At 40.0% G+C, this 20,790-nt stretch overlaps 2 protein-coding genes across 19 annotated transcripts in view; one reads left to right on the forward strand and one right to left on the reverse strand.

The window, feature by feature from the left end:
- C1H9orf85 (chromosome 1 C9orf85 homolog) overlaps positions 1–11,006 on the reverse strand; it is a 176,868-nt gene extending 165,862 nt beyond the window's left edge. For all 12 annotated transcript variants that reach the window (XR_008481086.2, XR_013532992.1, XR_013532990.1 and 9 more), the window contains exon 1: positions 10,629–11,006. Coding sequence is in view for 8 of the 12 variants with exons in the window: in XM_054254938.2 (XP_054110913.1) it covers positions 10,629–10,730 (102 nt within the window). In the remaining 4 variants the exon portion in view is untranslated. The remainder of the gene's footprint in view (positions 1–10,628) is intronic.
- A 264-nt stretch (positions 11,007–11,270) lies between these two features.
- ABHD17B (abhydrolase domain containing 17B, depalmitoylase) overlaps positions 11,271–20,790 on the forward strand; it is a 47,070-nt gene continuing 37,550 nt past the window's right edge. For 2 of the 7 annotated variants that reach the window (XM_078366684.1, XM_078366693.1), the window contains exons 1-2: positions 11,271–11,821; positions 15,122–15,357. The gene's annotated coding sequence lies outside the window, so the exon portion shown is untranslated. Of the gene's footprint in view, positions 11,822–11,940; positions 12,009–15,121; positions 15,358–20,790 lie in introns of those variants that run through there. The other 5 variants (XM_035302538.3, XM_002742853.6, XM_054254864.2 and 2 more) reach the window with 3 other exon arrangements.

The raw sequence follows: 20,790 nt of genomic DNA on the forward strand, positions 1-20,790 counted from the left end.
TTTAGGGAAAAATACTTTAATTTCCTTCAGGGCCTGCCATCTGTCATGTGATACTCTACTGGGGTCAGGTTGGAAATTGGTATCTTAGAGCTATAAGGAGTCTGTTTTGTTAGTCTTAAGAACTCCATTTTAATGTCCCTGCTGGTTAGTTGTGTCTAGACTCCAAAAGAAGGGTATAATGAGGCATGTCTGACCCCTTCCCCTCTTCCCATCATGGCCTGAACTAATTTTCCAAGTTTCTTTGAGGTCCCCTTGGTCAAAAGCAGGGTCCATTAAGTTGGTTGAGGGGCTTAGGATTTTATTTTTTTTTTACACATTCAATATATTTAATTGGTATTTGGTATGGAGTGATAAGAAAAATCTAAGAGGAATCTTAGGCATGTCAGCTATTCCTCTAACCTCTCCTTATTTCATTTCTTCCTTTCACAAAAGTCCAGGTATGAAAAATAGCACTAGCCATTGAGGCTGAAGTGAGCTGGCAGCAGGGGTGTTCTGAGGACAAACAGGATTCACTGTATACCTACCAGTGACCTCACAGTAACGCTTTTACAGGTGTGGCGAGTCCTGAGGCTTAAAATAACAAATGCCACAGCCTATAATTCTCAACCCCAAGGTTTTGTGTCTAACTATGCCCCTCCCTACTATAGTGTTTCTGTAAAAGAAAAATGGCCCATTTGGGGGTGAATTCATATTAATTACAACTTTCTTTTAGATGAATCAATTTACCTGAATGAAGAATTCTGAGAATACTCTGCTTTTAACCGTGAATTTATGTAGAAACAAGTATTGGCAATACAATTATAAAATTTCATAATTAATCCAACAGTAAGAATAGTACCATTCCTTAAAAACAGTAAGTATAGTTACTATTCCCTATAGTAGAGCAAATCAACACAAATTAATTTCAGCTGTCATGTATTATACATAAAATGAAGTACCTAAAATATATGATTAATGCACACAAAAAAATCACATTGTATCCGGCCTCAACATTAAGAAACATGCTTTAGGACAGGCACCGTGGCTCACACCTGTAATCCCAGCACTTTGGGAGGCCAAGGTGGGCAGCCCACGAGGTCAGATCAAGACCATCCTGGCCAACATGGTGAAACCCTGTCTCTACTACAAATACAAACATTAGCTGGGTGTGGTGGCATGTGCCTGTAGTCCCACCTACTTGGGATGCTGAGGCAGGACAATCGCTTGAACCTAGGAGGCAGAAATTGAAGTGAGCTGAGATTGCGCCACTGCACCCCAGCTTGGTGACAGAGAGACGCTGTCGAAAGAGAAAGAAAGAAAGGAAAGAAGGAAAGGAAGGAAGGGAGGGAGGGAGGAAGGAAGGAAGGAAACATGCTTTATTGGCTCCAAGTGGAAGCAACTTGGGAATCTAAGTATATGGAATATCCCCAAGCGTAGATGAATTGATGCTGTGTGAAAGAGAGAAAATAAAAGGTAAACAACAGTATAGATTACAGTTCTTCAAAGCATTGAAAAAGGCACAAAGGAAAAGTAAAAAGCTTCACTAGCACTATTAGGTATAATATTATGTATATCCTAATGCCCAGCACACCATAAATTATCTTGTAACTTGAAAAAATATGTTAAATTTAAAACGAATCAATGGAGGAGGGAATACATTTAACATAAACTCATTTAATAGCACTAGGAAACACATCAAAGAATATTTTCCAACTTGGAGAAAGATATAAAGGGGTGACCTCTATAACACCAGAATGATCTGTAGAGTGTCAGAGAGGGTCAAATCAATCTACAGTAGATTCTATGTCTGGCCAACTGTTTTGCTCACTGACAACCCAATACATGGCTACCCTTAACTGCTGATACCCATTGGCCGAGAAATAACATTTATTCCCATGACTGGCACTTGACCACTCACGCTAAAATTATTCATATCAAGGATTACAGGAACCAATCTGGGACTATTCTCTAAAGCTCAACATCTCTGGGCAGGGGGGAGACAGGACAAAGACCCTAACAGTTGATTCCAAGCTACCTGGACCAATAGCACAGTGAAGTTTTTTCCATAGCAAAGTTTATTCATTCATTTTACATTGTCAGTCATCATGACCCACTAAATTAGGTTTACAACTTTATCTTAAACTAGAAAAAAATAAATATGCAGGCTCAGTACCTTATATACAAAATCTGTTTTGTAATAATCATCTTTACTCAAGCAGCAGCTCCCAACCTTTTTGGCACCTGGAACAGGTTTTGTGGAAGACAATTTTTCCATGGACCAGGATGGGGGTCGGGGATCAGGGTGGCTTTGGGATGATTCAAGTGCATTACACTTATTGTATACTTTATTTCTATTATTATTACATTGCAATATATAACAAAATAATTATACAACTCACTATAATGTATAATCAATGGGAGCCCTAAGCTTGTTTTCCTACAACTAGATGGTCACATCTGGGGGTGATGGGAGACCGTGACAGATCATCAGGCTTTAGATTCTCATAAGGAGCACACAACCTAGATCCCTCACATGTGCAGTTCATAATAGGGTTCCCACTCCTACAAGAATCTAATGCCAGAGCTGATCTGACAGGAGGTAGAACTCAGGTGGTAATGTGAGTGATGGGGAGTGGCTGTAAATACAGATAAAGCTTCACTTAATTCACGTACAGTTCAACTCCTGCTATGAGGCCCAGTTCCTAACAGGCCATGGACCATAGGGGAGTGGGAGGTTGGGGACCCCTGCTCCACAGAAAGACAAACTCAAATGTCATGACTAGAATTTGCAGATCAATACTGACAAAAAGGGAAAGATGAAAAGACAATTAGAATTATTGTGACTTGTGGTTAACTAAGATATTTAATATCTGTTAGAACGCTAACTTGTTTTTGTTTTATTTCTGGAGAATAAAATAGTTGGCTTTTAAAAAGGGACTAATATAGTTAGTGTTCCTGCAACTTTCCCAAAACAAAATGCAAGCAAGCAAAAACAGAACTTTATAACATCTAAGTGGTTGTCATTTGGCTGTAATACCTATTTTTTTTTCCTGTGGTCCATGCTGGAGTGCAGTGGCACAATCTCAGCTCACTGCAACCTCTGTCTCCTGGATTCAAGCGATTCTCCTGTCTCAGCCTCCTGAGTAGCTGGGATTACAGGTGCCTACCACCAGGCCTGGCTAATTTTTGTATTTTTAGTAGAGACAAGGTTTTACCATGTTGGCCAGGCTCATCACAAACTTCTGACCTTAAGTGATCTGCCTGCCTAGGCCTCCCAAAGTGCTGGGTTACAGGCATGAGCCACCGTGCCTGACCTTGTTTTTTTTTTTCCTATTTTTGAACTGAGGTAAAATTTACATCAATGTCATGCACAGGCCTTAAACATACAATTCGATGAGTTTTAATCAATATATTTGCTCTGTAATCTTCAATGCTCCCATCACTCCAGAAAGTTTTCTTGTGCCTTTCTGGTCTCTAGATGGAATCACACACAATGGTCTTTTGTATCTGGTTTCTTTCCCTCCATATTAATGTTTCCAAGATTCATTTTGCTTTGCTTGTATCAGTGTTTTTTTTAAAAATAGCAGAGTAGTATTCCATTGTATGCATCTGCCACAATCTGTTTATATGTATTCTCCTGTTGATAGATATTTGGCGGTTTTCCACATTTTTGACAACTGAGAATAAAGGTGTGTGTACACAGGGAATCCTGTTCTGCTGTATAAATGTATTCATAACTAATCCTAAACTTAATGGCTTTCTGCCTAAATCAGGAGCCAAGGAAACAGACTGAATTGCTATCTGCTTTCACAGTAAGTCAGCAAAAGGATCCTCTGCTACAGAGCCAGGCTGATGAGATGAGATCTACCCCAACCAGTCCACATCTATGGCATGTGACACTCCAGAGGCCATACCACATCAGGAGAGACTCTCTAGAACATTTCAAACAGTCAATGTTTAGGATCAGTGGCAATAAACCTCACTCATTTCTGTTCTGACCCTAATCTGGTGTCACATTGCTTCTATTACACCCCCAAATACAGTACATGTATTTTAAAATCACACATACACATGGAGGGCTTTTGATTTACTGGCCCTTTGAATTGTTCTCCCACAGACCTCACCCAACCAATGAAGAGGCACGTGCTAATTATTAGGTTAACTCTGGACACCTCATTCACCTCTAAGCCCTAATTTCCCAATTTGTAAAATGGGATCATTTTGCATCTATCTTAGTGTTATTTTGAAGATGAAATTATTATAGATAATGTATATCAAGTACACATAGTACCTAATATACTTAAATACACAAATATTAGCTATAACAAGTTGAGTATCCCTAATCCAAAACATCTGAAATCTGAAACTTTTTCAGCACTTATATATCATGTTCAAAGGAAATAATTTGTTGGAACATTTTGGATTAGAGATGCTAAACTGATACAATGCAAATATTCCATAATCTGAAAAAATCTGAAATCCAAAACACTCTGGTCTTAAGCATTCCAGATAATACTCAACTTGTATTAATAAAACTGTTTCCAAAATTAGAGTATACCCATAGACTTCTATTTTCCATCTCCATATCAAGATAAAGACTATAGTTTTCTAAAATTAGTGAGTTCCACAATAAATTAGTTCAATGGGTATATGTAAATCAAAGAGTTCCACAGCCAAGCGAGTTTTGGTTAAATAATTTTTTTAACTGTGAAACATCGCTCTATGCCAATATATACTATGACCCACCTCTAAGAGTGAGATCTAGTATACAGTATTTCCTAAGTGATTTCATCATGAAATTTTCTCCTGCCCTATGAAGAAGATACATGACCTTGGGGCTCTAAAAAATACACTTTGGAAATGTTATTAAAGGTAATACTGACTATATATATATATAAAACAAGTATTAAGAGCATCCGCAAAAGGATTGACACATGCTCTTCCATTTAGTTTAATGTTATGCATCCTTCTGATTTCAGGGGAGTCTTCCTTAACCCTCCAAATGTAATCAAGACTTCCTGCTACTGGCCAGGCACAGTGACTCACACCTATAATCCCAGCACTTTGGGAGGCCAAGGTGGGCAGATCACCTGCGGTCAGGAGTTTGAGACCAACATGGTAAAACCCTGTCTCTACTAAAAATACAAAAATTAGCCGGGGGTGATGGCATGCGCCTGTAATCCCAGCTACTCAAGAGGCTGAGGCAGGAGAATCGCTTGAACCCGGGAGGTGGAGATTGCAGTGAGCCGAGATCGCGCCACTCCACTCCAGCCTGAATGACAGAGTGAAATTCCATCTCAAAAAAAAAAGACTTCTTGCTATTACAGATTAAGGGCTCCGATGACTGTTCTTTCATAGCTCTTACTGCTGTCAGTATTAACATACCTGCAAGATTACTTGATTAATGCCCGTCACTTCTCTCACCAAATCACAAGCTTCAATTAAGACGGTGACTGTAGGCCTGTGCAGTGGCTCACACCTGTAATACCAGTGCTTTGGGAGGCTGATGCAGGCAGATGACAAAGTGAGGAGTTCAAAACTAGCCTGGCCAACATGGTGAAACCCCATCTGTACTAAAAATACAATAAATTTGCTGGGTGTAGTGATAGGTATCTGTAACCCTAGCTACTTGGGAGGCTGACGCAGGAGAACTGTTTGAACTCGGGAGGCGGAGATTGCAGTGAGTTGAGATCACACCACTGCACTCTAGCCTGGGTGACAGAGCAAAACTCTATCCTGTGACTGTATATTTTGCTCGACCCTATACTTCCAATGTCTAGCACAATGTTTGATGTAAGATAACACATATAGCATAAAGACATGAATACCAGAATTTCACTGCAGCCTTTTTGGCATAGTGTAAAACTGAAAACAACTCAAATGTTTATTAATAGAAAAGTAGTTAAATAAACTAATCCACATTTGTGCTGCATAATATTACACAGTCATTTAAAAAATGAGCTTAATATGGCCGGGTGTGGTGGCTCACACCTATAATCCCAGAACTTTGGGAGGCCGAGGCAGGTGGATCACGAGGTCAAGAGATCAAGACCATCCTGGTCAACAAGGTGAAACCCCATCTCTACTAAAAATACAAAAATTAGCTGGGCATGGTGGTGCGCGCCTGTAATCCCAGCTAGTTGGGAGGCTGAGGCAGGAGAATTGCTTGAACCCGGAAGGCGGAGGTTGCGGTGAGCCGAGATTGTGCCATTGCACTCCAGCCTGGGTAACAACAGTGAAACTCCATATCAAAAAAAAAAAAAGAGCTTAATCTTTATATTCTGACACAACCATTTTACTGAATGAGAAGGGAAAAAATGCATTTTATTACATATACACAGATGTCCAGAAATGTACACATCAAAGTGTTAACAGTTATTACATTCAATTAGGACTAAAACTGGGAACAGAGACTTTTTATATACTACCTTATATAACTCTCTATTGTTTCAATATTCTTCAACAAGTATGCATTTCTTTTCTAATTAACTTTCTTAGGCTATGATCAACTGCAGGTCCATATAAATTATTACAGGCTTTATTCTTTGTTCATATTTTTATCCCTATTTCTTAAAAATATTTTTGTAGGGGCCGGGTGCAGTGGCTCATACCTGTAATCCAAACACTTTGGAGGCCAAGGCGGGCAGATCACCTGAGGTCAGGAGTTCAAGACCAGCCTGACCAACATGGTGAAACCCTGTCTTTAAAATAAATAAATAAATAGATAAAAATATTTTTGTAGCCGGGCATGGTGGCTCACGCCTGTAATCCCACCAATTTGGGAGGCCGAGGTGGGTGGATTGCTTGAGGTCAGGAGTTGGAGACTAGCCTGGCCAACATGGTGAAACCCCATCTCTACTAAAAATGCAAAAATCAGCCGTGCATGGTGGTGTGCTCCTGTAGTCCCAGGTATTCGGGAGGCTGAGATAGGAGAATCGCTTGAACCCAGGAGGCAGAGGTTGCAGTGAGCCAAGATCACGCCACTGCACTTCCAGCCTGGGCAACAGAGCGAGATTCTGTCTCAAAAACAAACAAAAATGTTGTAATGATCCCTGTAGCAATACTGAGAGGAAAGTAAGACAAGAGATAGTACTGATGCAGTTATCATAGATTAAAGCTATCGGTAAATTGCCTGACATCACCAAGCAAAACAAATGACAGAACTGGGGCTAAGGAATGGCTTTTTTCTCTTAGTCCAGTGCTCTTTTCATTGCACATCACTGCCTCTCCAGTAAGGGAAAGAACGCTGCCTTGATCCACTCAACATGTTAGTACTAGAAGACTAGAAAAGACTTAAGCCTATTCCCACTGCCGACCCTCTCAATCCCCATAAGTCATTTGAGGGTACTGTTGACCAATGGCCATGGGGACCTCTTTTAAACAACCCCAGTGAAGAGAAGGTTACAAATCCTGGCACAAGCTCCTTTGCTGTTAAACAATTCCCTCATATTAAGCTGAAACCTATTTTTGTTACTTTAACTCCCTGGTCCAAGTTTGGCCATTTGGAATGGCACAAAACTTAAATATACTCTCCTTTTCTAGAATATATTAAGGTATGTGAAGAAAGCTATCATCTGTGTCCTTTGGAGAATGAGTTCTTTACCTAAATAAACTTCCAAGAAAACAACTGTAATTATCCAGCTTCTAACTGTGGTGAAGTCCTAACAAACTGCTTGGCAGAGGAGGAAAAGGAAAACTATCATGTAGGACCCCTACTGAATCATAAAGCATTTAATACAAGTAGTCAATTGTTACTACAATCCTGTAAGGCAAGGGTGTCCAATCTTTTGGCTTCCCTGGGCCACACTGGAAGAAAAATTGTCTTGCAGCACAATAAAATGCACTAGCACTAATGACAACTGATGAGCTAAAAAACAAACAAAAAAAACTCATAATATTTTAAGAAAGTTTGTGTTGGGTTGCATTCAAAGCCGCCCTGCGCCATGCGTTGGACAAGCTTGCTTTAAGGGGAGTTACAGAGGACCATGCATTTCTTATCTCTCTTTTGCTAGATGTCACCAAATCAAATAGCTTTCCAGTGTAAAAAACAGGCATGAAGTTGGGGTCGGATGCTTCTGACAGTCTTGGCTTTAGACAGCTACTCATAGCAGATGCAAGAATCTGTTATCATCACAGCCAATTATTAGTTGTATATTACACAGATGAACAATCAACCTAATGATTTTTCTTCAGTAAATATTTTGTGTTGTTTTTGTTAGAACCTTCAATAACAAAGTAGCCTGGTGGTCCTCCTGATTAACAAATGAGACTTTTTCATAACTTAAAAGAGGGAAAGGAATTGAAGATAAAAATATAAAAATGATCAAATGAAACTTAATGACTGAAACTAAGACCCGTGAAAACATTTAAAACCAGAATGACAAGATTATTAGAGAACACCAAGAAAATGCACAACAAAAAGTACAAGTAGTAGAAGCCTAGGAAAAGCTACATTGTAGTTACTTATTAAAACTCCTTTTTAGGAAAACAGTAATGAAAAACAATCAAAATCAAATGTTTGTACACAATCTTAGGGTAAGAATACACAAGACGCAGGCATCTATTTGGATTAGTGCAAGCTTTTTATTTTTATTCTGGTTTACTTATTGGTAATAGGAGCAAACTCGGGAAGGTCCTCCCAAATACTGCTTTGGGTTTTCATTTTGATAAACCTCTCAACCTAAGTGGGGGAAAGGAGAGCATTCAATTTAAAGTATTATTACTTATTCTCCCCTACTGATCTGTGTTGCCTTTCACCAACATTTATCATAATTTGTATTTATTTATCGTTCTGCTTACTTTTTGCCCATATCATCTAGAAACTATAACCTTCGTGAAGGCAGAGTCAACTCTTTTGAACACAGTATACGTATGAACACACATGGAAGGTGCTTGTTAAATATTTATAGAATAAGCAAAGACAGAAATTGGAAAGGAAAAGAAAGACCATAGGTTACCGAAAACAAATTACTTTGCTTTCTTAATCAATATTGGGAAATTAATCACTTATTGAACACTTATTATGACCCAGGCCCTTTACGCATGTCATATAGTTTAGCCTCACAGCAATCCTGCCAACTTTGTCATTTAAGGTCAAAGTGCCGGGCTCAGTGGCTCAAGCCTGTAATCCCAGCACTTTGGGAGGCCGAGGCGGGTGGATCATGAGGTCAAGAGATCGAGATCATCCTGGTCAACATGGTGAAACCCCGTCTCTGCTAAAAATACAAAAAAAATTAGCTGGGCATGGTGGCGCGTGTCTGTAATCCCAGCTACTCAGGAGACTGAGGCAGAATTGCCTGAACCCAGGAGGCGGAGGTTGCGGTGAGCCAAGATCGCGCCATTGCACTCCAGCCTAGGTAACAAGAGCGAAACTCCGTCTCAAAAAAAAAAAAAAAAAAAAAAAATCAAAGTAAGGCTCAGAAAAATTAAATATTACGTAACTCTCTTAAGCCGCACACCTAGTAAGTTTGAGCTCCATAACTTATGTGAATATTAGGTTTATCTGAGTGATGCTGGCCCCTAATATGCCCTTGTCATCAATGATTTCCTCTCTATACAGCTATGGGAACAGGGAGAGCGATTCACAGCAAACAGCACATTAGTAGTTTTCTTTTTTTTTTGAGACGGAGTCTCGTTCTGTTGCCCAGTAGTGCAGTGAAGCGATCTCGGCTCACTGCAACCTCTGTCTCCAGGGTTCAAGCGATTCTCCTGCCTCAGCCTCCTGAGTAGCTGGGATTACAGGCGCCAGCCACCACGCCCAGCTAATTTTTCTATTTTTAGTAGGTTCGGGGTTTTGCCATGTTGGCCAGGATGTTCTTGAACTCCTGACCTCGGGTGATCTGCCCACCTCGGCCCCTCAAAGTGCTGGGATTTCAGGCGCCCGTCACCACACCCGGCTAATTTTTGTATTTTTAGTAGAGACAGGGTTTTGCTATGTTGGCCAGGTTGGTCTTGAACTCAGGTGATCCACCCGCCTCAGTCTCCCAAAGTGCTGAGATTACAGCACTTTGAGCCACAGCGCCCGGCCTGCCAATTAGTAGTTACATACAACCTAAGTCCTCTGGTTATCTAGACAGTCTGATTTTTTTTCCAGTTTACAGAAGTCCTGCTAAACAGCACAAGTATTTTTACATTAACCAAATATTTATCTTCAAAACAATTATTACAAAACAGAAATTTCCCACTGTACTGATGAGTACAGGCTAAGACCGTTTAATCATTCACATTTCCCCTACAAACCTGTGGGCTTGGGTTTTCGGAAAAAGAAAAAAGGAAGAAAAACGGTGGCTTCACAAACTTGTAAAATTTGAAAGAGACACTCATGCCGCAATCCTCCTTTCCTAATGTGATCCAGATGGGAACGATGAACGACATAACTGTCCCATTTGCACCCCAGGTTTGATTAGGGTCCTGTTCACTCTGTGCAATTAGTTTAGTGTGCTGACCATCAAATATTTACCAGGAGACAACATGTCCAGGTCAAATAAGGGCGTGAGAATAACATTTTAGAAAGAGTTGCACCGCAGCCAAGACTAAGTCTAGGCTGCGGTCCACACTCGCCCTAGCCGACTCCTCTCATATCCTCTCTCCCCTCTCCAGTGAACCATTCCTTCCAGGACTCAGAGACGGTGCAACACTTAGGTTCCTACCTTGGTCTGCACACTCTTATCGAACTTGTCATTTTTGAAGCTAAACGTATTCTGGTGCTTCTGGGGCCTGGAACGAACCACGTTGCCTTTCTGGGAGCTCATTGCCGAAACCAAAACCACTCTTCGCTGGGAGCAGGCAAAAGGATGAAGGGAAAAGCCAACGAATTACTTCCAGGAATGGACGGCTTCTGTCAATGACCCGGAAGAAACTTATGCTGCCTTTCCGCCCCTGCTCGCGGTCAGCCCACGTGACTCTTCTGGGAGGTCAAAGAGAGTTGCGAGGCCCTCCCGGCTGTTAGGCCAGGCCACTCCGCGAGGCGCAGCCTTGACCCCTCCAGCCCCGCGCGTCCTCTTTCTCAAACCCGGGGAACAAGTCCCGCTTTCTTCGAAATGAGAATTCCCCCATTGGCCCGAATGTGGTAATCCATCAAGGCAAAGGGGCGGGGAATATTTGCTCTTATTGGTTCTTCTTTTCCGCAATCCCCGCCTCCTGCCGAGTGAGCTCAGCCTCTCCTGGAGCCCAGAGCGCCTCCGACTGTGCTGGGCGGCCTGTGATTGGTGGAAGCGGGGCGAGGCTAGGCTCCGTCCCTCCCCGCGCCCGCTCGCAGGCTGGAGCCGGGGTCAGCTTTGGCACCTTCCTCCAGTCAGTGGCCAACTCCTGGCTCAGCGAGGATTCTGCTAGTGGCCTCGGTTCCCCTCTACTCCCTCCCGCTACCGGAACGAGCCCCGCGCCTGGCAGGCTGAGGAGGAGCAAAGAAAGCAGGTTTAAAGAGAAAAAAGACCTGGCCGGGTCTGGGTGGTGTCTGCGGTGCCAGAAAGGGAGGCGGCGGCGGCGGCTGCGACCACGGCCGCGCGGGACGTGAGGCCCGAGAGCAGCCGACGGCAGCCGCGGCAGCTCCAGCGCCCTGCACCGGGGCTGTTAGTCAGCAGAACGCGAGCTGGTGTGGAGGAGCAGGGCCGGCGGGAGGCGAGACCAGGGAGCGCGAGCCGGGCCCCTCGGGCGCCACCGTCTTTCTTCGTCCCGGCGCCGGGGACTGCAGCCTTGGTCCCCGCTCCTCTACCGGGCCGGTCTGCAGGCGGAGAGAGTCCAACAGCGTCCGGAGCGCGGGTCTTGCCTTGTGGAGGACAGCGCGTCGGCTGCGGTTCTCTCCCAATCCCTGCCCGGCGTCTCGGCCCGGGCCGCTCAGGTGCAGGTGCGTGCAGCCTCGGGGCTTGGGGACGCCACAGCGGGGCTCGGGGAAGGGGCGCTAGGCCGGGAGCCGCAGCGCGGGAGGGACTAGCCCGGGCCGGCGGGGGGAGGGGAGCGGGAAGCGTCTTTGTTGTTGGCTACCGGGATCCCTCTCGGCGCAGGGGAAAGGCGGGGAAGCCACTCCGGATCAGGTCTGTGTTTTTGAAAGGGTTTTCTGGTGGTTCCGTGAAGGGGAGCGGTACGGACAGTCCCTGAGGTCCGTGGAGCGGCCGGAGTCGGGGGGCAGGGGAGGGAGGACCGACCGACGCTCTAAGAAGATCTTTGGCCCTCGCGGAGGAGAAGGGTTCCATTTCGTTTCCTTTGCTTTTCTCCCAGTGGATGGAAAGATGGGGTCAGGTTCCCATTCCCTTCCTTGGCGCACTGAGAGATTCGCGGGTGCCTAAAAGCTTTTCTCCTGAATGTCCTTATCTCTGTCAGGCGCGATTTTAGATTGAATCTGCAGCGGGCTTTTGGTGATTTGTGTATTCCGGTGGGGCTGTCGCAGGGTTTTTTTTTCTTTAGATGGTAGTACCTTAATGTTACGTATTTTCGAACTCTAAGTTAAGCTCGTCAGGAATCGTTTTAACTCCCGAAACAAAGTTATGCCAAATTAGATAGTACTGTGTTGGGGGGGCTTTGGTAAAGGAAAGAATGTACTTAACTTGGGCTTTTTGTCTTTTAAAAAAAGTTCAGATCTTTGATTCTTGGGTGAGATTTCTGCCAATGCCAGAAGAGAATTTTTTGTAAATGGTGCTTTAGTGTGAGGTAGATCTGGTAAGCAAAAGGATGAATAACGGAATACAGAGGGTGACCTTTAAATTTCGCTGTTTATGAAAGGTGTTCCTGTTTAATACTTTTTGTGATGCTTGATCCATAGATGATTCATTGGAATTTTTTTATGCCTCCAATAAATCATTGGAGTTCTTGTGCCAACATATGAGACTATATTACCTAATGAGTCGGAGTAGAAAGTCAGATACATGTAATAACGTTAATCTGTTCAGATTGACAGGGAAATTTACATTTAAATGAACATTTTTCCATAAAGAGCTTCTCTACGTATGTTTATAGCATGAATTTCAGTTAGGTGACATCTAATGATAGCCAGTATTTTGAAAATTGTCATGATTGCTAGTATTTTAATTTGAAACGCCCAACTTGTTGGTAAGTTTTTATTTGGAGAATAGGGGTCGTGTCATTACTTAAGGAACACATAGGTAAAAATCTCTGTTGTGCAGTAATTGTTATATCATTTGAAATCCGGGAGGAAATGAATGGCACCTTCACCTATATTTTGACCTCTCTTTTCTCCTACTCTAGTATTAATAAGGTTAATTGGCAAGGACAGGATTAGATTTTTAGCAGGCTAGGCAGTTTTAATTTTGTCCCTTGGTGTGCAGTACTCTAGTTGATGAGTAGCTTGTTTCCTTGAGTATCTTTGCCCATTTTGAAATGTTTATGAAATGACTGCTGACAAAGAAATTTGTTCCTGGGACAAACAAAATCACCATAAAACATCATGGCAAAATAAAGTTTTTTAGTAGATTAATGAACACAGAAGAATTAAGCAATTAGTACCTGTTCCAAGTTTGACCCTGAATTAGTCTACAACTCTACACGTGCTGGCTATTCACATCTGTGTCAGTTTCTCCATCTGTAATATAGGGCTAATAAAATGTGCCACCTGCTCGCTTTATAAAAAGGGCAGTGAGAACCATATAAGCAACAGTTAATCTGCTTATGTGACATTGATTTCTTTAAGTTAAATGAGAATACTTTATAATGCAGTGCTCTTATTTTGTTTTGATACTATGAATTTCAATCCTTTGATGAATAGTTAGCATAAAGAAACAGTTTTAATAGGGAGAATGACTGTCCTTACGCCATCATTTAAGGCTCACACCTGTATCCCAACTTTGGGAGGCCAAGATGGGTGGATCACCTGAGGTCAGGAGTGTGATACCAGCCTGGCCAACATGGAGAAACCCTGTCTCTACTAAAAATACAAAATTAACTGGGCGTGGTGACGCATTCCTGTAATCCCAGCTACTCGGGAGGCTGAGGCAGGAGAAACACTTGAACTCGGGAGGCAGAGGCTGCAGTAAGCCAAGATTATGCCATTGCATTCCAACCTGGGTAACAGGAGTGAAACTCTGTCTCAAAAAAAAAAAAAGAAAGAAAATTAAAATTTCTTCCATATTAAAATTGGAGTTAAGATCTTTAGATAAAGTGATGACAAGAAAATAGAGTATATTTTATTGGTTGGTTTACTTACTGGTAGATTTTACTTCTAATTTATCCAAAGCTTTGTTCTTAATTCTGAAAATTACTCCTACCCTTCCTACCCTGTTTAAAATTTCTCACATATATTGCCCACTTGCCTGTCGAATCCAGCCTGTGAGTTGGAGAGAGAAAGTGAGTTTGTGGCTTTGTTTTGTTTTGTTTTTTTGAGATGAAGTTTTTGCTCTAATTTTTGTATTTTTAGTGGAGATGGGTTTTCACCACGTTTAGGCCAGGTCTCAAAATCTTGACCTCCTTTGATCCGCCTACCTCAGCCTCCTGAGTATCTCGGACTACAGGTATGCACCATCATGCCTGGCTAATTTTTAGATGTTTTTTACGGAGACAGGGACTTGCTATATTGCCTAGGCTGATCTTGAACTCCTAGGACATTGAACTCACTAGGACATTGGCATTACAGACATGAGCCAGTGTACCCAACCAGATGCTGTATTTTATCAAGATTCTAACTGATGTATGTAGGCATTAAAAGGTAAGAAGCACTGCTAAAAGAAGTAGTGGTAATTAGACACTTTGTACCAATGGGTGGTGACTCCGTCAATACAACAGCTACAGATTAAAACAGGTATATTGAGTTAGCTATTCAAGTACCAATGCTGAGACTGTGGGAAATGATTTTCTGAAATAACAAACTATTCTCAGTAATGTTGAAACAGAAATAAAAGTTGCAATCTTACCTGTTCACACAATGGTTGCATTCATAACAAGTCTTTATCTATGTTAAAACTATGCAAATAAACTTGGTATTAAATTCTGTTTAGAAGTATCTAACATTAGTGGTTTTTTTCCCTCTTTCTGTTCCCCTCTATGAATGTCCAGGAGAATATTCAAGCCATAGGGCACAAAGCAGCATTATTTATTTATTTAGACCTATTCTCACTCTGTTGCCCAGGCTGTAGTGTAGTGGCATGATCCCGCTTACTGAAGCCTCCACATTGGCTAATTTTTATATTTTTATTTGTAGAGGGGATTTCACCATGTTGGCCAGGCTGGTCTTGAACTCCTGAGCTCAAGTGATCTGCCCACCTTGTCCCCCTCAAAGTGCTGGGATTACAGGTGTGAACCACTGTGCCCCATCGGAGCAGCACTTTATGCAAGAAGAGTGGAACATCTTCAGCTTTATTACCTATCAGTTTTCTCTACAAAGTCCATAATGTATGAGAGAAGGTCTGTTTGTCTGCATTCCAGATATTTTAGAAGGTAGATAATAGTAATATTTTATTAATTTTTGCTGTTAGGAGGAGTATGAAGTGGTACCTCATTGTAGTTTTTATTTACATCTTTTTTAAATGTATTCTTTATAATAATACTTGGTAGGCATTAAAAATATCTTCTTCCAGTCTTTAGCATGCATTTTCACTTTAAATTTTATCTTGTAATGACTATAAGTTTTTAAATTTTAATATCAAATGTATCATTCTTTTTAAAGAAAGTCTTTTCTATACTGGGGTTATAAAAATTCTTTAAGAGCATCTTTTAAGAGTTTTACTTTTCACGTTTAGTTCTTAAATTCATGTGGAACTGTTTTTATATAATGAGGTGCTGATGGTTCTAAATTTACTCAATAAAAAGAACTGTCCTTTATTCTGAAATTGGATAATTTTTATGTTAAGATATTCTGATGAAATTACAGTGATAGTAATTGTTTTTAGTTCTTAATATCTCTTTGTGGCAAAATTAAAATTTGACAACTCTTTCATTCCTACTTTTCTCTTTTTTTCTTTACCTGTCTTTTGAAATCCCTAAGGTTTAGGAACTACTACTTTAGCATACTCTGATTCTTATATTTCATCTGTGTCTCACATTTAACTACTACAGCATCATCAAATTCACGAGTAGGCGCTCTTAAATACGGATCATTGATTATCACCTACATCTTCCACATTTCGTAGTTTGCTTGACATGTCTTTTCACCACCTTTTATTATGGCTGGCATTTTTTAAATGACATTGATGATCCTAATTTTTTTTTGACAGAATAGAATTTCAGGCTAAATTTAAATGTTGCTTGAATATAAATTTGTCTCAGATATAGGGTCAAACTTCTTTGAGAATGATTAAACAAGTTCTTACATATGGCTAAAGATGAAAAATGGGAAAGGAAAATTGGGCCAGTGTCCACTGAGTACCAGTCACTATTCTGGGGATGGGAGGGTGGGGATGACATCTGTGAGCAAAACAAGCAAAAATTTCTAACTTCCTGGAGCTTATCACCTACCAGAGACCCATTGATAATATGCACAACAAATAATATGTTAGAAAGTGATAAAACTGCTTTGGAATAAAAAAGAACCATAGGGGTAAGGTGGACCAAAGACAAATAGGGTGTTCATGGTAGGCCTCATTGAGAAGAGGAGAATGAGCAGAGCTGTGCAATCACTGAGAGTATTAGCAATGCAGAATATGGCAAAACACCTTAAGAATGGACAGAATATGGTCTCCAAGTTAAACCTGTGTTCCTGGCTCTCCCACCATTAAGTTGTGTGAATTTGACAAGCTAATTAACTTAACCTGAATTCTTGATTTCCTCATGATAACCTGAGAAAAGTATTATTAAGATGAAAAGATGTAACAAGTAAAAGTGCCTGCTTCCCACCCCCACCTTGTTCTCATAGCACTCTGTACTTTATTTTCATAGCATTTATTACAGTTTATAATTATCTGTGTCATTATTTGATAAATAGTTATCTCACTCATTCTAAAACATTGACGGAAAGAACCAGTCAGTGCAGTAGATCTGTTTTAACATACAGTCATTTGTAGACAAACTCTAAACCTTTTTTCCAGTGAAAATCATGTCATGCAGATTTATTGAGAAAGTGTTTTGTACTTACGTCTTTATGCTAGAGCTTCAGATTGTATTATAGGTATTAGCCCATTAATCACCACGTGTCATCTTTGTGATTAAGGCAATGGATATGTCTCATCTTGCAGTTGAAGGAACTGATGCTGCTACATTGCATAGAGACATAGAAGAAAATCAGAGAGAATTTGGATCAAATCTGATTATATTTGGTTTTATTTTCCCTGTGCTTCCTTTTTTCTTTCTTCAATAGTACTAAAATGGACTCTTTAAAGTATAAAAGCAAAAATAATGTAGATTTTTGGAAAATCGCTAGCAAACAAGCAGTTAATATTTTAGTTAAGACTTTATTTTCAGTTTTTCCCCATGAGAAACTTCTTATAGTGTCTGAGGTGATATTAGAATTCTATGCATGTAGCAAATACATGTACCCCATAAATGGGTAAAATATTACATATCAATGAAAAAAATGGCAATTGTTAGAGGCCTTTACACTTAAAAAATACTATAATACAGGTAAATACATTAAAATTATGGCTTATCAGAGTATTTATGTTGAGGATGTAGTCACATTAAGAGAGTAGAACTGAGAAAATGCATTGCGTATGCCTAATGTAGGTCAGAGTGAAGAAAGGGGGTTGAAATGACTTCATTTACTTGGTGCAGGCAAGTCTCCATTCCAATCCCAACAAACTTGAAGTAAAGCAAGTGCCTTCAGGAACAAAAATAAAAGACATTATCGATCATCAAACTTCTTTGGCTTCTGAATTTAGATTTTATTTTTTAGTTTGTCTTGAAAATTAAAATCAATGAAAATAATTAATATGCAATTAATTATGTAATATGTAACTTTTCCTAAAAATGCCATCTGCAGATTGTGACCTAGATATTTTGCTTCTGATTACTATCCTGCTTAGTGTGCTGATGATTTTTCACTCTCTTGCTCTGTGGACCCAACTCCTAAAAGTAATGATTATTCTCTGCACATCAGTTATTAGCAAAGCAAATGTCATTTAATAACTTGTGTTGGCAAGCCTACATCTGAAACACTACAAGTTACATTTTGTTCAGAGCTTTTTAACAGACCTCATTGTCACTTCTATTAATCAAATAAAGAGTTAGGGGCTGGTCACAGTGCATTTACAACTAATTGATAACGACCTGCTACAAACTTCTTTGTGACTTCTTCAGTTCCACTGCTTCATTTGACTAGCCTGAAAAAAAAATAAATAAATAAACTAAAAGGGTGGGGGTGGGGTAGAAGGTGGGATAATGAAATAATAGCCAAAAGTGGGACTTTGCATGTATAAAGGGCGTTTGAAACAAGCCCCTAGGGTAATGGCTTTCCATTTTTTGTTAGATTCTATAAGAAATACATTTAGCTTCATAACCTAATTCATACATATGCACCCCAAAACCAAAACAAGTCTCACTGAAGAGATTATCTAAATTGATCAGCCTGGGAACAGTTCAGGGAGACTTTTAAAACTAGTAAAAGTTATTTCATTTATTTGAAGGGGGAGCGATGAGTTGGGGAAATTTTATCAACAAGGAGGGAACAAGATAAGGGGCAAAAGCAAAAAAAAAAAAAACTTCTTAGGAACAGCATATTAAATAGAATAAATGAATAGGAAAGTGCTCAGAAATAAGGCTAGAGATCAGGGAGGGTGAGGGGAATCAGGTATAGCATGCCAGAGAATTCAGACCTACTTCAGAGGGCTTGAAAGGCCCATTGGAAGATTTTAAAAAGTGACATCATCTTGGCAGCAGTGTAGAGCATGGATTAGAGAGGTATGAAATAGATTTTAGTGAGTGATTTTATTCATTGAAAAGTGGTTGAACTAAAAATGTGGCTAAGAGGTTTGGAGAGAGATGCATAGGAAGTAGACCTTGAATGAGAGGAATGAAGAGGGGCATGGGGAAGGAGTGAAAGGCAGATGCAGATATTTCAGAATCTAATATTTATGGAGAGAGACCTGAAATCTTAGAGATTTAGATTTTTAGATCTAGGTAACATTAGTCGTATAAAGCGTAGTTAAAGCACTAAGTTTGGGTGAGATAAAAGAAAGACAAAAGACAATCTATAAAAATAAATAGGTAAAAAAAAATATGAAGAAACCATCAGAGAAACTAAGATTAAAGGTTAATTTCAAGAAGGAAGGAAAGGACAACAATGTTAAATGCTGTAAAGTGATCCTGTATAAGTTGAAGATTGAAAAATACCTGTTACACTTTGAAATTGTTGAGGTTGTCAGTGATCCTACAAGTTGATGATAGATATTATATCACAATTCATTTGAGACTGACGGAATACTGGTAAATGAGAAGTAAAGATGTTTGATTCTGAAAAAACTGTCAGGTATGGTAGGTAGAAGAACCTAGAGGTAGATACATGCATCATTTTTTAAGCATGTATGGGAACTCTGATGTGGAAACAACTTCATGCTTTCAAGATCCTGAAAGATGGTGAGTGAGAGGCTGCAACCACAGTGATGAAAGAGGAACAGTATCAAGATATGGTTGGAGAGGTAAACAAAAGCCACTTGATACAAGGCCTTTAAGAACCTATTGAAAAAGTTTAATATTTTTTGTTTTTGTTTTTGTTTTTTTTGTTTTGTTGTTTTTTTTTTGAGACGGAGTCTCGCTCTGTTGCCCGGGCTGGAGTACAGTGGCTTGATCTTGGCTCACTGCACCCTCCGACTCATGGGTTCAAGCGATTCTTCCGCCTCAGCCTCTCAAGTAATTCTGGGATTTACAGGTGTGCGCCATCACACCTGGCTAATTTTTGTATTTTTAGTAGAGACAGGGTTTCACCCTATTGACCATGCCCACCTCAGCCTCCCAAAGTGCTGGGATTACAAGCATGAGCCATTGCTCCCAACCTTGATTTTTTTTTACAAGTAGAGAGAGAAGCCATCAAAGAGTTTTTAAGCAGAAAATTACATTATTGGCCATCTAGAAAAGACATTGTAGATTAGGAGAATGTATGAATGGAAGAAATTCACATTTGCTCAAATATTTTTCTGATTTTGTGTTTATTTCCACATTTTGAGTTGTTCTTTCTGTTGTCTTATTCTATATAACCCTGGTTAGTCCTTTCATTCCCTCATAGTGAGAAACTAGTACAAAAGGATAGAAAAGGCAATCTTAATAAATTCAGAGAATTGCAGTTGTTCTTATTTACAATTAAAGATGATATAAGTTGACTTTTCAGTTGAATTGTCTTTTTTGGGTTTAGAATTTTAAGATATTAAAGTCAATGAAAATTTCCTGCCTAAAATGGTGTGCAAGACCATATAGTAACCTAATATATGACATTTGTAAGGATGAATTAACTACCCGTCTTAAATGCCTGCTTTTTTCCTATCTGATACTGTTTTGGCTTTTTAGTAAGGCTCCTAAAGAATTTACTTTTCTTTTAGAAATGTCATTTAGAGGTTTTAAAAATATTCTTAGCATTTTTAATGGAATGTAGAATTAAAGGTTTGTTTTTTGTTTTTCTTGTAAGGGCAAGGCAGGAAGAGAGCCTTATTTAGTTGCATAAAGATAGTTAACATAGGATATTATGTCTCCAAAATAGGCAGTTTACAGAGAAGAGGGAGGATTTAGTATAATTTTGCTGGAGAAGCTCTACATCTCATGGTTCATTCTTTCCACATTAAAATTGAGACAGTAGGGAGCATAGAGCTCATTTAAATAGCCAGACCCTTCATTTTCCAATTCTTGAGCTAGTGCTCCTTCCACAATTCCTATATTTTGTAAATATGAAATATATATCTATATATATATAATGGGAAACAAGACTTATTCAAAAGATAAAAGTTATGCACA

This window comes from Callithrix jacchus, chromosome 1, assembly GCF_049354715.1.
Source record: "Callithrix jacchus isolate 240 chromosome 1, calJac240_pri, whole genome shotgun sequence".
NCBI classification, from domain to species: Eukaryota; Metazoa; Chordata; class Mammalia; order Primates; family Cebidae; genus Callithrix; species Callithrix jacchus.